Source organism: Erithacus rubecula (assembly GCF_903797595.1).
Source record: "Erithacus rubecula genome assembly, chromosome: 5".
NCBI classification, from domain to species: Eukaryota; Metazoa; Chordata; class Aves; order Passeriformes; family Muscicapidae; genus Erithacus; species Erithacus rubecula.
The window spans coordinates 40,954,785-40,970,697 of record NC_136687.1 but is presented as its reverse complement, the minus strand read 5'-3'; the positions used below and the strand labels follow the sequence as shown (position 1 = coordinate 40,970,697).

Below are 15,913 nucleotides of genomic sequence, written 5' to 3'. Positions count from 1 at the left end.
AGCTAAAATTAAAAGACTGTTACAAAACTATGGGAACTGTTTTGTTCTTTGTTGTGCTATGCTACTATATTTTTGTACCACTATGTAGTATATTACCTTGATACTTTGCTGCCATCAGTAGAGAGTACTGTGTTGACTACTGATAACATGGTTACTCTTCAATGGCACCCACTGGAAATATCAGCAGTAAAAAGGGCTTGCTTATATACACAACCTATGCAATACTCATCCTCTTGTTTGCATGTACAGTTACTTTGATTTTGCAGATGTATTTCATTGTGCAAATCTGATATGGAAAATAATATATATACCCTCACATATTCTCATTTTGAAGGGGAAAAGTGGGTTGCCTTTTTTGTTTTAGGTCTGTATGTTTTTCAGATAATGATTGCTCGTGTTCAGAAGTAGATTGATGAAAGGAGCAAATATTATCTCTGTAAAATCTGAAAAATCTGTTATCATTTTAGCAAATCTGCTTTGGCAGAAGAGTCTCTCTCTGGACCATTCTGCCTGGGATGTGGATTCCGAGCTTGCAAGGGACCTTTATGAAAGGTGGCAAAAAATAAGACGTGGGGAAGCATGCAGGTCTGTACAGAATCTGTTGAAGTTCTTAATTCAAGCCAGTGCAGTGTTGTAAGAAAGAATATTTGTATTCTGAAGTATTTTTAATTAGGACAATTTTGGACCATTTTTCTGCACTTAAGTTAGTTCTCTTGAAGCATGTGGAGGAACTTCAGAACACCCCAGACACCCCAGCTTTCATTTCAAGGCACTGCCAGCCACAAGTAAGCTTTTCAGCCTGGAATGTAAATAATATTCTGACTATAGTTATCTCACCAGGGCTACGTGGCATGTCCAGCAGTCCAAGCAGGTTTTACCAGCTCATCTGTGGAGTTGCATGAGTTCTTCATCAACAGGTTGCCTAGCAGTCTTCTCAGGGTCTTTGGATGGCTTTCAAGGTTTTTAGTCGCTGGCCTATATACACAGAAATTATGCTGATTTTCTGCTTCTAGGCTACAGCTTTGTGGATTTTATTTTGTAGAGACCATTTTCAAGGAAAGATAAGTTGATGCAATTATAGATCCTGGCAAATCATGTTGTTGTTGTTGTTGTTGTTGTTTGAAAGGAAAAAAAGAAACTAACTTCAGTTTTCTGCCTTTGTGGATAAAGCAGGAGACGTATTTTAGGACTGGCTCGCTTTACTCAGCAGAAGCATTCTGAAGAGGAATCCTTTGCCTTTTTCTTGCCGCGGTTGACTACAGAGCCTGGCCTTGCACTCAACTTCAGTGCCACAGCTGTTAAAAGTAGTATGGTGAGGACAGTTGTTACTATAATTTTTTCTGAGTTGATATATGTTTATCTTGTTTAAATAAAGTCTGTGGTTAATATTTGATGCTTATCATTTTCATACTACTTGATGAGCTGGTGTTTTGATCTCAGTTAAGACCCTAAATTTGTATCACTTTGGCTCTTCAGTAAGTTTTCTAGCTTCTTAGTTGTAATACTTTAGTTCAAGGAGAGGAGTAAAGCAGTGTAGGTTTTTACCGAGTTTTTTTCTGTAGTTCTTAAAACTTTGCTTGTATTCATTATGTAAGTTACATGCTTGTGGTAAAATAATTGAACATGGGACTAGGGATAGGGTGTGTCATTAAAGCCATACAGGATGGCCTTCCTCATGCCACTGCATTTTGTAACAGAAGTGTGTAAAACATTTATGAGAGATACAGCACTTGCAGAACAATGTATCTTCCAGGCACACTGACAATTATTTCTTTCTTGTTTGTCACTAGGTTTCTACTAACATAGCCTAGGCCAGAACCAGTCATATGGAAATTGTTTTCATATGCACATATTGTGAATTACCTTAATATTCCATTTGCCCAATTTAATTGCTAGTCATTACAGAAATTTTTATAACCTGCTTGCATTCAGACTTCTCTAAGAAAAGGTAGCACCTCACTAACTTCACTTTCTTCTGTGCAAGAACTTCGCTTACATCTGCTTGCATAAATCAAAATCCAAATGAAAAGGTTATCTGGGGAGCAGGGGCAGTGTTTTTGTACACATGGTTAAAAATGCACTCTTAGCTGATTTTGAAAATTATGACATTGTGGTGATATGTCCTGCTGTTACATGCAGTCATGCATGTATGATTATACTGCATTGAGACAGAAGCTGGATTGAAGTCCCTTGAAAATATAGATTGTATTGCTAGTGCTGAATATTTTACCAATCAGTTCTTAAATATGTAGTTTTTAACTCTTTCTTTTCCCCTCCAAACTATTTAGGTAAAATATTTCGTACTAAGAAACCCTTCATCCTTCCCAGTTACGTTGCAGCTTCTGCCTCTTTCTTACTACCCTGATCCTCAAGCTTCACTGAGTCTGCTGAACAAATGGTAATAACTACCTCAGGATACTCTTTTCCCTTTTAAAAGATCTGATTTGCTATGCCTTGTGATTGTACTTACTGGGTTTCATTTAGTTTTTCAAAGTGTAATTTTGGTGGGGATTATATTCTGACCCATTTTGGAAGATACAGCCATGTTCAGGGCAGCTCCGTGTATGGTGCATGCCTTTGTAATGTACCTCATTGTTGATAAAACACAAATTGAATATGTTTTAAGCAAGTTTGTGTCTGCCAGATATAAATTATAGTTGGTCATCTTCTAGGACTTTAGGCTTAGTGCAAGCTGACCAAGTGAGGTGAACAGCTTACAGAGTTGGGGTTGTGCATCTCCTCACAGTGCTAGTTGGTATCTGTGGAGTCTGTAGACGGGTCAGTGAAAAGAAGGTATATGGACCGTCCCACCAGGAAAAGTTTTCTTCTTAGCCTTTTCTTAAGTAATAAGAAAGAAGAGGAAACAGGAACCAGGAAGAAAAATGCAGGTCCATAGGGAACAACCTCAACATAAATGTTTAGGAATGTTTCTGTGTTGTTTTAGACTTTCAGTTTTAGAATTGAGATGATCTAATGAGAAGTCTAGGGAAGAGTTAGATGAACAGAGAGACCTGGTGAATGAGCTGAAGTTCACCAAAATAACTTATGCTTACTACACATACCTTTGAAAAAATATTGCAGTTAGTAGGACTATGTGGTTAGAGACAGTGGGATTAGTCCTTAGGTTCTTAGGTGTAATTTGCTTATTTGGGATCCTGATCTCTGTGTAATTGCTCCTTAACCTCATTTCTTTACATAGGTACATGCATATGCATATATATGTCTGTGTATATATATGCACATTAATAACTGCATCTGTTTGCATACTAAATATGATTTCCACATAGACTCTTTCTAGTGGTTTGTAATTACATTTTCTCTGTATTTGCACGCTTTGATTTCTGCAGATCTAAGTTCACCAGAAATCACATCCATTAACTGGTTCTTTTTAAGCTAATGTCATAGACAGTTGTGACAAGTGAATTTTCAGTTCAGTGGCTGGAGGTCCGTTTGTCCTCTTTAGTCTACGTTTTACATATTGTTTTTCTTATGTCAGTTTTTAATATCTAATGTCAAATGCTTATAATTCATATTTGAGCCAAAAAAATCAATTACTTTAAGTGAATTTGATTTGCAAATTATGTGATGGAAAACAGGAATTTATCCCAAACAAGTCATGAGCAGAAAGACGGATATTTGAATAAATTTGGCGATTTAATAATGATTATTTATTAACAGTTATGCAAGCAGAAAGAGCTTTGGGGAATTTGTATTTATGTGACTTTGGGGAATTTGTGTTTACGTAGCTTAGGAATTCTGTTTCTTGACTGTGATATTTTACAATAGTCTACACTGACAGACCTAAAATGCCCAGCCATTTGTCTGTTTTCCATATGTGTGGAATCCACATAACACTGATTTGCAGTGTATTCTGTTGAAATGCAGACAAACATTTCCACCATATTTCACATTGCCAAATATGTAAAAGTAATCTTTATTTAAGAATAGATTCACCTGCACATAAAAATAAGACAGTGCAGTTCTGACAAGGCTGGGTTTTGAGTGCTTAACTTTTTGTTTTGGTTTATTTAGGTTTGGCATAAATGTGCAAGCGATCAATTTCACAACCACCGAATTCAGGCTAATGGATGAATGTTCTCACAGGGTAAGATGGCTAATTTTGGTGGAAGTGGTCTGACACACTAGAGAAAGGTTTTTCTAGCTGTGCTACTTCTGGGTTCCTCCCAAGTACATTTTAAAGCAGTTTCAGTGTTTTCTTGATTCTTCATCAGGTTTGTATCTTTGCAGTTAATTATTTTTAGGCTTTGGGTCAGTTTTGAATACAGCTGTAGGGAGGAAGTGCATGCATGCCTGCCTGCAAGTGTGTGAATGTGTTGTGACTTCACCCTTGGCTCCAGGTTGACCATAAAGTGTCAGGCTGTGGAGTTGGTTATGTCAGGAGCTGGGTTATCTTCTCAGTAGAGGGAAGTAGTGTTGGGTAGTTCAAGGGAGGACAAGCCAGGATTTCTACATCTCAGCTTCATGCCATTGCAACTTCTGGATTCAGGTTTGGAATGTCATGATTCTCTCTGGTTCCCATTGCCTAATTTTTGCATGAATGTGGTAACAGTTTTCTGTGGCACACCGATGATGGCATATTCTGGTGTCCAGAGTACTGTCCAGAATAGCCACAGAATTTCTTCTTAAGACTTCTTGTTTGTGGAAATGCCCAGAGTTAATGTATTTTCCTTGCTGTTTGAGCACGATGCAGCTTCATCTTAAATCTACATGTCCTGTGTAGATACGTGTTTCTGCACATATACTTTTAGATCTTAATGAAATATTTGTACCTTTTAAAAAGAAAAGAGTATGTTTGCTATGCTAATCAAAGCTGACCTTTCCTTTCTGGCAACAGTTGTAAGAGTTGTAAAAGAGAGGAGACAGCAGTTCATAAATCCTAGCCTGCAGGCACTTTGAAAATAGGGAAGGTAGTATAGGGGTAGGAGTGAGCTTCTACAGTCCCACACACCATACTCTTGGCCAAATGGAAAAATAGATGTAGATCTTTATATCAGTGTGTGCAATACATGTTTTTCATTAGATCTGAAGAGCTGTGGGGAATATGAATGGTTGGTTAGATTTTCAGCACATATGAGAGAGATCTTGCCTTGTTAACCAAATCAATAGTTGTTAATATTTGTTCTTAACAAAAATTGCTAATAATAGTAGTTGTTAACATGTAAAGTTTTGCATTTGTCGTAATTTCTCTAGTCAGTTTATGTGTAGTGAATTGTTAGGTTCATCTTTGTAGGGAATGACGTGGGGAAGTTTGCAAATGCCATTCATGGCTTGCTTTTAATAAATACTGACTATTAAAGGCAAGTTCTGTACAAGTTCTGATAGTATTTCTGTATTATTTTTCATAAAATAGACTAAGAATAAAAACATTATGTACTGAAAAAGATGAGAAAAGCTGTTAGTACAACACTCGGAAACAACCAAGTGAGAGCTTGTTTTGGAATGTTTATGAGGTTTTTGACTGCTATAGGTATCTGATCACCCCTTTCTAAGAGGGGACCCCCAAGTCTGGAAGAGCAAGTTATTTGGCTGTTTTCATTTTTCAAACACAGAAAGAATAAACAACAGTATTAAAAAAAATTTGCATTATTTCCAGACTAAGTGAACTTTTGGTAATTCTGCTTTTCAATTAATGTAGTAGAGAATTCTCTTTGGCTTCTTTGCAATGACTCAAATGATCAGCATATTTTTCAGCAGTCCCTTTCTTACTTCAATCAAGTTGTAAGTCATATGCTGAGGGTATAATGATTGCTGCATTTCCCTGTGCAATGAGTATATTGTCAGTTCTTGTTGTGAAGTGATTCAGGATTCCTTGAATATGGAAGAAACTATTTCCCATCTGAGCAAATAAAAGCTGTTTTAAATAATGAAGTAATACATTCCACATAATAAATGCAATACTATGAACTTTTGTTCAAATAAGCAATTTTATCTGGTGTTTTATGTTGTCAGAAGGAAAGACTTTGGTATAACAAGTTAGCAGATTCTGCACCTTGCCAAAAATATTCCAAGTGGTGCTAAGTAGTAATACAGTGCATTTTTTATTGACATCTTTAAACGCATATTTTCTGTGATTAAGAAGATGTGCATTTTTTGTTTAACAGAATGCACATCAAGAGGACATCATGAGCAAGAAATGCAGTTCTGAGATGCTTTGGTTAAGTTTACAGCCACTGGAAACCAGAAAAATTGGTGTCGTTTTTACACCTCTTGACTACAAAAGAGTTGCTTCCCTTATTTTAATCAGGTAAGCCAAGTTTTAGTTGTAAGTGAGAATCAAGCAGCTCAATGTAAAAATGAATTTGCGAAGTCCTGGAACATAGGCAAATGGTCAAAATTTGAAAGTCAGAATACCTCTGGTTTAACAAAAATTGCTTAAAGTGTGTTTGTGTCTATGTCTCAGTCATTAATTTTCTTGATACATGGTCAGAGTGTTATAAAATGTATGTGAGTTTACTGAGTCAGTATTGAGTTAAGAGAGAAACACATGGCGTGGCTTTGCTATTTTCAACCTGACTTCATCATGATAGAAGTTAAGGATCCAGTGAGTCTTTTATTCAGCCAAACATTAGTTACCTGTGTAGGAAAAGGGAGTTTATGGAAGCAGCAACCATTTTTAATAGGTGGCACTGTTGTTACCTGGTGGAACTAGTCGCTAAACTTCTTCCTTCACAGTGTGAAATTCACTAGTGGCTGGTTCTGGAGTTACCCTGTTTCTGTTTAAGGGAAACCTGTCCAGGTTTCACCACTAATTGTGTTTCTGAAACACTGTTGTCTTGGTTTGGCAGCAAAGCCATGATTTTGCAAGCTTAATTTGTGCTTTAGTGTCTGATTGCTTGATTTATATTTTATGGCAGAAACAACTTAACCATCCTGGATGTGGTCAATGTAGAAGGCTTCGGAGCCAAAGAATTGCTTAAAGTAGGGGGAAGACTCCCTGGTGCAGGAGGATCCCTTCGATTTAAGGTGCCAGAAGCTACACTAATGGACTGCAGACGACGTGAGTAAGGAGACATAGGTCTCTTGTTGTTCAGCTGCTTTGCTCTGCACTGGTACTGGTACAGAACATTAATGTTACATAAACAGAATAGTAGAAGCTGAAGAGCTTGGCCATGAGAAGTGTAATTTCTGTTTTGTCAAAACTAACTGAAAATCGTTAAAAGTTTCAGAAGTACACTACTGCAGAACAGTCTGTATTAAATCTTGGCCACTTTTGTTTTTTTTTTTTTTTAATTTAATTGTAAGTCAAAATAGCAATTTATTTATGAATGTAAGAAGATAATTTTATGCACTGTAGAATAATTGCTCTCTTTTTTTTCCTTTAAGAACTTAAGGACAGCAAGCAAATTCTATCCATTACGAAGAACTTCAAAGTAGAGAATATTGGACCTCTTCCTATAACAATTTCATCAATGAAAATCAATGGTTACAGTTGCCAAGGATATGGATTTGAAGTGTTAGACTGTCATGAATTTTTCCTGGCTCAGAACTCATCACGAGAAATCAGCATTGTGTAAGCACTGACAAATTGTTGACAAAATAAATGAAGTGGAAATTTGAAATAATTATTTTCAGAAACAGACACTCCAATAGTATACTACACACAAAATTTTGAATAGAAATTTTGTAAGCATTTGCCTCAGGATGACACTAACAAACAGATAATATAAAATTGGTTCTTTATATTACCCAGTATTTTCAAAAGCAGCATACATGCTTTTATCAGTGCATAATGAAGTAATAAATTAAAACAGAAGGCTTACCACAATTTTTTATTTGCTTGTTATTCTCTAAGCTTGTTCCAATCTAGTCTTATTTTTCCAACATTGCACATAGTCTAAAACTGGTTCTTTTTACACTATCCTTGAGTGAAAGATACTGTGACTTAAGCAAAAGTAATGTTACTGTATTAAAGTAACTGTGGTTTCTTATGCAACAATTTTCACCTCTACTGATTGGAAAGGCAAGTTATATCTTCTAGCAATCAAGTAGAATAGTGAGATGGGTCTGGGAAATGGAAGAGGAGACAAAGCAGGTGTTTCTTCTGCTTTCTGTATCTTTCCAGCTTTGTCCCCTAGTACCTGGCACTTTCTGAAATCTTGCTGGCTGTATGCTGGACAGCTGTGCTTTTGTTGATTAACCTTCGATGATCATGTTCATTTCCTTGATAAAAGGAAAACGTCAGAGTAATAAGATTATTATGAAAAGTCACAATAAACCCACATATTTGGCTAATTTAAGATGATCTAACTATGCCACCTGCACACTTTAAGCAGATAGTGGTCACTTTATGTAACTGTGGTTTAAAAAAATATTAATAAATCGTATTATTTCATATAACTAAAATATTAATATTAGATGAATAAATTAATAATTCATATTAATAATGAGGTTATAGTTTAGTAATTTTAAGAACACTATTAAATTACTGGTAAATATTATTAAATTAGTTTTCATACTTAATATTGTTGTTGTTGTCGTCATAGTATTTGTATTTTTGGTATCAGTGTGACTTCAGAAAATAAAATTCAGCCCAACAATGAAAAAGTGACACCACCTATGTTTTTCTTGACAGATTCACTCCTGATTTTACATCTTCATGGGTAATTCGTGAGCTCACACTGGTGACTGCTGCTGATTTGGAGTTCCACTTCACACTCAACGTGACTCTCCCTCACCATCTGTTACCGCTGTGTGCAGATGTGGTGCCAGGACCCAGCTGGGAAGAGTCTTTCTGGAGGCTCACTGTCCTCTTTGTAAGGTAAGGCTTTCCTCACAGCGCCCCAGAGTTCCTATAAGATGCAGTGTATGTAACTGTCATGGTAATAGCACACATGTGCTGATCACTGAGATTCCCGTGCACACTGTGCTGCTGCTTGCATGGTTTGGACATTGAAAACAGTCAGAGCACAAATGAAACAGCAGTGACCACTTTACCTGGTTCTAGATGCAACAGAAGAAGACTACAGGTATCTGAAAAACCAAGAATTTTGCCTTCTACTTTCCCTCTAACAAAATTTATACCATGTGATTGAGAAGGTAGTTTGATGAATTAGAAAGATTTTTGCTTTGATCCATATATGTTTGATGCAATTAATACACTATGGAAAGAAAGGTTATTTTGCATCTACATTTTTAGTTCAGACGTGTGATGGCATTTGTAGCCCATTTTATGCCATCGTTTTCTCTAGGAAAGGAAAGAGACAGTATTTAATAAATACCAAAATAATGACAATTACTGTCATGAATGAACAGCAGCAGTCTGGTAAGTATCATATCATAATATGATGTAAGACTCATTGCAACACAGTTACTTCTAAATTGTCTTCAAATCGAGGATTATCTCTTTTAGAATGAACTTTTTCTTCGTTCTGTTTTTTTTCTTTGTAAAGTTCATGATTGAGTTATTTTGTAGAGCTAAAAACTAGTAAGGGCTATAAGGAAAAAAGAAGAAAAATACTATTGCAACTATCACTTTTAAAGCTGTATTTTAGTTTTGTGTCTGTCTTTTTGCTTAGAATTTACTAACAAAAAGTGTATCTTGTTAGAAGCTTTTTAACTCACTCAATATTCCTGAAAGTTGTAGTGACTGGTATCTATTGTTTTCTTTGGCAGTTTGTCCCTGCTTGGAGTGATTCTTATAGCCTTCCAGCAAGCCCAGTATATTCTAGCAGAGTTTGTGAAATCAAGACAGAGGCCAAATCCTAGTGCTTCACCACAGCAGAACAGCAACTCCGTTGATGTAATCAGCTCTGATTCTTACAAGTAAAAATACTTTTTTTTCTTTTTTTCTACCCTGTTTGTTGTGGAATTATGCTTTCTGTCTGTATTCTGATATTGCTGTGGGCTGGTTTAAAGGAGACTGTTCCAAGCAGGCTCTTTTAGAAAACTTCCATCTCAGTCCAGGAGGAATGGAGGAACTCAGGGGTTTATTAATCTTAAATATTGCCAGTAATACATAAGATAAAAATTGTTTGATGAAAATAAAGGATGCACGATGTATGGCAGCCATGGAAAGAATGGAAAATACGCTGATGGTTCTCAATCTGACCTTCTTGAGTGGTCAGTTAGGCACTTACTCACTGAAGCATGTAAGTGTGTTAGTAGGCTGAGCAAATACTTTGAGTCTTGCTCAGTTCTCACTGAAATCAGAATGTGCTTAAGCTGGTATGGTAAATTGAAGACTTAAAGCTATTTCGTGGCTTGTCAATATGCCCCTCTTTCTTTTCTTACAACAATATCTAATAAAACAATTCACGATGGCTTTGTAAAGAAAAAAATCCCTTTTTTTTTTTTTTTTTCTCCAGGGGAAGCTGCAAGACATTTACAGATTCCTGTAGTTCCTCAGATAAAGGTAAAGGGAAGGGCTTCCTGTCTGTAGGCACTTCTTCCAGCCGAAGTCAGAGTGCGGCAAAGAGAAGTCCTGCGACCTACAGCCACTCTCAGAAGAAACACAAATGTTTGGTTTACTACAGTAAGCAGAAGCCAAACACAGCAGCGGGCAATGCCACTGCAGCTGCTGATGAGAAGCAGAATCAGATTGCAGAGAACCAGATCTCTGCATCAAAAGAGGACATTTGCACTGATGATGTCAGTGAGAACTGGGTAACTCTGAAATATGCAAATGGCATAAATGTTAACAATAATTTAACTCTTCCAGAAGACTTTCTGGGTAAAGAAGAAAGTACACTGAAAAATAAAGTTCTCATTAAAAATACTTCTTCAGAATGTGATCTGAAGGAAGATCTTCAAACATGTATGTTTCCTAAGGAAACTAACTTTAAAGCTTCAGAAAACCTAGCTGAGCTCAAAGAACAGGAGTTCTGTTCTGTGAAGATGTCCAAGAAGCTACCTGAAAATCACTTGTCCAGAAATTCACTCCAACAACAGCCAGAACTGCAAGAAATTTCTAGGAAAATTAGCGGTAATTTTTTCTCAAATTCTATCAGTCTAAATTACTAAGTGAAACGTTCTGATGAGTTCACTGTGATCGGGATTTTGTTTTTTGTGTGGGACAAAGGATTGTGGTATTTCTTATGTATTCACTGTGATTTGTCTGTTTACTTTCCTGAGGAAGCAGCTTACATTTGAAGCAAATTTGCTTGGTTTACAGATTTCAAGCTTGTTGCTGTAGCATTCTAACTGTTAAAATAATTGATGTCATAGATCTGCTTATAGGACACAAATTGCCCTTGTCAGATATTCAGAAGGATCCCAGTTTGCTATTTTCATGTCCACTGACAATATGGTGAATCACTTGCTTGAATCACTAATGAGGGGCAAGATTAATTCTGTCATGTCTTGTCCTGGCCCAGGCAGAGGAATGTGACTCAGCTGAGCAACTCAGCTAGTTGTTGAAGTAGGCTTCCTCTTGAAGCTTTCATCTTTTGGACTCTTAGATCAAAATTATTCTTCCTCAAAGCCTCTCAAGTAAAAGAATTTTTAATGTGGAACCCATGCTTAAAAATGGATGACTTCACTTTGTCTTCACAATGAATGGAGAGAACAGTTCAGAGGTGTCAAGCACCAAGTAGAGGCTGTTTTTTCTCCCCAGTCAGCTTGCAGGGTTTTTTCTCTGTTTTTCAGACCTGAGTTCTCTAGCTTCAGACTCTACCTTACAGACCCATGGCTGAGTCCCAAATAGCTCAAATTCAGATGAGATGAACAGGACTTGGGTAATCTATGCATGCACTGGGAATGGTGTGTTCATGACCATGAACCAACACAAAGCTACTTTTTGCAACTTCCGTGAGAATTTTTACACAGCGTTAGTTTTTGATTTTTAAATTTTCAGTATCATGAGCCTAGATGTAAGTCTCCTAGTGTTTTGGAAAGCAACACAAGGCTGTTTTGAAAGAAAAGTATGTGATTAAGACTGGGAGCCTCTTCCTATATGAACTGCTGTTATTGTTTAATTGTAGGGAATAGCCAGCAAGTGCCTCTCAGGAATGAAACGGAAAACTGTGAGACTTTAAAAAAGCAGATAAACCTAAAGCCTTCAACAGAGAAAAAGATTAATATGAGACCTAAGGAAGAGACTCCATGCTGTGCAAAAGAGGAGATTACTTCTTCTGAGGTTTGTATTGTGATCTTTGTGCTTTTCAATTTTAAAATTATCTTTTTATAGTTTATGTATATATATATATGCACATGTAGGTATGTATGTATATGTAGGGACTACTATGTAGAGTCACAGATCTGTACAGTATGAGTGAATGAGGAGGTATGCAGATGTGCTGTCCCACATCTGTTGTGTATTAATGCTACTTTTTGGAATGGTGGACAGTGTGGGTAAAAATCAAAACAGCCTGAGATTGCTACTGTCAGAGCAGACACAAGTATACTGTAATCTAATGCCAGCTATCAGCCACACTAATGATGTGGGGACATTCTCTGGAGGGGTGGTGGGCATATGGCCTTCATCTCCAAACCCAGGCGTTTGCATCCGAAACTTGCATTTGAGAGTATAGCAGGCAGAAACCCTTTAGCAGAATGTGAAGTTGCTGAGAACGATCATTCTTCACCCCTGGTTTCTGAGTATGATAAAAACATCAGACTGTACCTTTGTTGCAGGCAGCATAAAACACTAAAAGAACGTAATCAGGCAATTAGTAAACTTGAGAATCAGGATTATGTTTGTATTCTGTCTACTGGATGGAAATCCCATGACAAAACGGTGTAAAGAAGAATTGCTGACATTGCTTGCGGAATATGTCAAAAAAGACATGGTCTGTGCTTTGGGAACTGTTACAAACTTCTTTCCATATGTGGCTGATGGTGCTGAGCTTTTTTCTTGCATTTTTTGAAATGACTAGTATTTGTTCGTTACTTATTTCATGATTTCCTCAGCTGTAATTCAAATGAATGCCTTCTCCTACCCCTCCCAGCTGCTGAGGACAGGGAGGATTTATTGCTGCTGAACTTGCACACCAGCTGATCATAAATCTGGCAGATGTTTTTTGTTTTTAGCACATTGGGAATTTAATTGACTGCTTTACTTTTTCTCCTTCCATTTTTTAATTTCCCTGGAAGTCAAGAGCTAGATGCTGTGACAGGGAAAATGCTAAGTTTGGGAATTCAAAAATTTCTCTCTCATCATCTCCTGCTGTCATTGTGGACAGTCTTGGAAAGGCTGGTTTAATTGATGGTGCTGGAAAGAGAATGTGCTGTGGAAAGCCACTAAATCGTGAAGTAACTATGCATTTGAGTTGGGTCATTTTGTCCTGAGAAATTTAATTAGAAAAATCCAATGGAGTTCATTGACTAAGTTAAGTTCATTTTATAATGTATGTCTCAGCTTGTATTTTTGCCTTTAGCAAGAAGATGCATATAGGAAGAAGAAACCTCAGGAGAAAAAGGAAGGAAATGTACCAAATATGAATTGGAATAGAAATAGAACATCTAGGAAAAATAAGAAGAAGAATGTAAATATATCTACAAGGTATGTATTACCTCACCAAATAATGAAGAAACCCAGAGTATGTGTAATATTTCTGCAGGTTTTTCGTAGTGCATAAGGCAGGATTGCTCTATCTATTTAAATCAACACACTTTAATTCTGGCCCAAGCATTTATTTTTAGGAATGTGCAGTACTAAGTATCACCAACAAAACAAAAAATTTAAAAATATTCAATTTGTAAATCTTCATGTATATAGATGAAGCCCATTATGCATAGCAGTGGTAACTCTCTGTTAGAGTCTGGAATGTGCTGTCTCTGAAGTTCAGATGGTTGGCTTCTGTCCCCTTGTGTGTTGTGTGGATAAGTTCCAGTGGTGTATTCTCTTCAATGAAAAAAGAAAAATAAAATTGCTGAAATTATTCCATCTTCAGGAGAGTCATCTGCTATATTGAGTAACTGGGGGAATGTTGTGCTCTACTAATTTTGGAAGAGAAATGTGGAGAAATGAGACAGCGGCTTGCATTTTTGCTGTAATGATTTAAAAAACTAGAGCAGCACTAGAGCGCTGTGGAAAGTTACTTCTTCCCCTCCCTGAGAATTATTTTAATGCATTTTAAAGTCACTTGTAAATTACTTTAAAATATTTTTGATATGTTTTAAATTTAATTGTTTGGATTATTAAAAAATACTAGTTACAAACTGCTACTAGAATAGAAACACTTCTGAGGAGAAAATCCTACTCTTTCCCCTCCCCCAGCCCTTTGAATTAAGGTCACAATCCTACAAAGACTTCACAGACTTAATTTTTATTGCGAGTGCTTCTGTTGAGGTCAGTGGATTTTAAAAGGAGATTGTAAATCTGAAAGGGTTGTTATAACTCATTGTACACAAATTTCTATTCATTTTGTGGGAAGTCAGTACACTTGTAAATCTTTGCTGGATGCACACCTTTGTAGATAGAAAGGATAAAAAACAAGCAGTGAAGAACTTAAGTTCAGTGTCTGTTCCTTGAACCAATTCAGCAGTTGCTAGTTTCTGAGTTAAGATGGAACCATTCCATTTCTACAGAAATTTGACAGCTGACTTCTAATAATTTTTTCTTAATACTCTCTGGTTATGATATTGGATGCAGACGGTGCATTTCACTTTTACTAGAAAAATTTGAGATTGCTTTGGATGTGATTTTGCCCTAGTTATAGTTATGCCAGTGAAATGAACACAGGACTCATTTTTCTTTGTATTTAGATCTTTGTACACTGCTAGACTGTGCTTATCACTGTCAGGTCTGATTGCCTTCTGCCAAGTGCAATGAGAATGGAGTTAAATATGCACGTCATTTTGCTTCTTCCCCTAAGAAGTAATAGTCTGTGTGGTAGGATATTGCATTTTGGGGAAGGTTTTTTAGGTTTCTGCAAAGTTGAGGAATAAAGTTCTCAAACCTTTTGCTTCCCCTGCAATTTGCTTTGACAGCTGTATGAGTTGAAGTGTTTAATGCCTGAAAAGGAAAAATGCAGATGAAATGTAAAATGTAAACATGTTTTTGGGGGTGTGGTTTTATTAGGGTCCCTGAGCAGAGTGAGTTGAAGCACGTGTGCAGTGAATTTGAAAGGCCGGATCTAAGAGCAAATATTGGAATGAGAGCCTGGTGTCCTCAGAGTAACGGGGAAAATTGTAAAGCAGACCAAAAAGCTGGGAGCTTGTCCATGCAGGGTGAAACAGGTATGCAGTCTTGATTGTCTTAAAATGGGGAAAGAAACACAATTTGGATTTTGTGGCAGTAGAGCATTCCTTACTTGAGAGACCTGTACTTTTCTTGCTTTTGAACCCTGACGCAAAGATGACAGGACTGATATGATGTAGTACCTGAAAGAATAGCTGCTCACTTCTGAAGGGCTCTGCATGCTTCTCCATGGGGTTGGTTGGTGGTACAAACCAGAAAATAAATCAGTCTGAAGCAATGATCCATCAGTTCTTGGTGAAGGAAAGACAGACATAGTCTGCTTTTGTGTTCAGAAGAAAGCCAGAATTAACTTAAGCAGCAGTATCACTTTTAAAAAACACCACCAGCTTGGGTACCTGCTTCCTGCCTTTCCATCAGGATTTTAATTATTTCTTCTCCCTGACTTCAGGGAAGAGGAGATCTGAAGAAGGATATCAATTTCTATAGAATTGTCCTTTGCATCTCTGATGAGATAATAAGAAAAGAGAATCTATTACTTATTAATTAATTACTTGCAACATTTTCTCCTTGCTCTTGGTATGCATGTTCCATCTTGGCCTGCAGCCAGGAGTTTGGAGTATTAAGTGTGTATTTCAAGCAACAGTGTGCATTTCCTCTTTAAACCTATTACCTATAGCAACACTGTATCTTCACTTGCATTCATTTTACTGGGATATCATGTGGGTTGGAAGGTCCTTGTGTTAGGGGCTGTTTTAGTTACTGTAGCTATCAGTAAATATTGTTCTCTCTCTCATCAGTAAATTCAGAGAATCC

General features: G+C 36.9%; 1 protein-coding gene across 7 annotated transcripts in view; it reads left to right on the top strand.

The window, feature by feature from the left end:
* Positions 1–15,913, top strand: part of TMEM131L (transmembrane 131 like) — a 79,609-nt gene that overhangs the window by 54,424 nt on the left and 9,272 nt on the right. For 4 of the 7 annotated variants that reach the window (XM_079305358.1, XM_079305356.1, XM_079305361.1 and 1 more), the window contains 13 exons: positions 468–585; positions 1,171–1,312; positions 2,289–2,398; positions 4,033–4,105; positions 6,123–6,265; positions 6,876–7,018; positions 7,345–7,531; positions 8,594–8,779; positions 9,634–9,783; positions 10,326–10,942; positions 11,940–12,094; positions 13,335–13,459; positions 14,981–15,138. In XM_079305358.1, coding sequence (XP_079161484.1) covers positions 468–585; positions 1,171–1,312; positions 2,289–2,398; positions 4,033–4,105; positions 6,123–6,265; positions 6,876–7,018; positions 7,345–7,531; positions 8,594–8,779; positions 9,634–9,783; positions 10,326–10,942; positions 11,940–12,094; positions 13,335–13,459; positions 14,981–15,138 — 2,307 coding nt within the window. The remainder of the gene's footprint in view (positions 1–467; positions 586–1,170; positions 1,313–2,288; positions 2,399–4,032; positions 4,106–6,122; positions 6,266–6,875; positions 7,019–7,344; positions 7,532–8,593; positions 8,780–9,633; positions 9,784–10,325; positions 10,943–11,939; positions 12,095–13,334; positions 13,460–14,980; positions 15,139–15,913) is intronic. The other 3 variants (XM_079305359.1, XM_079305357.1, XM_079305360.1) reach the window with 2 other exon arrangements.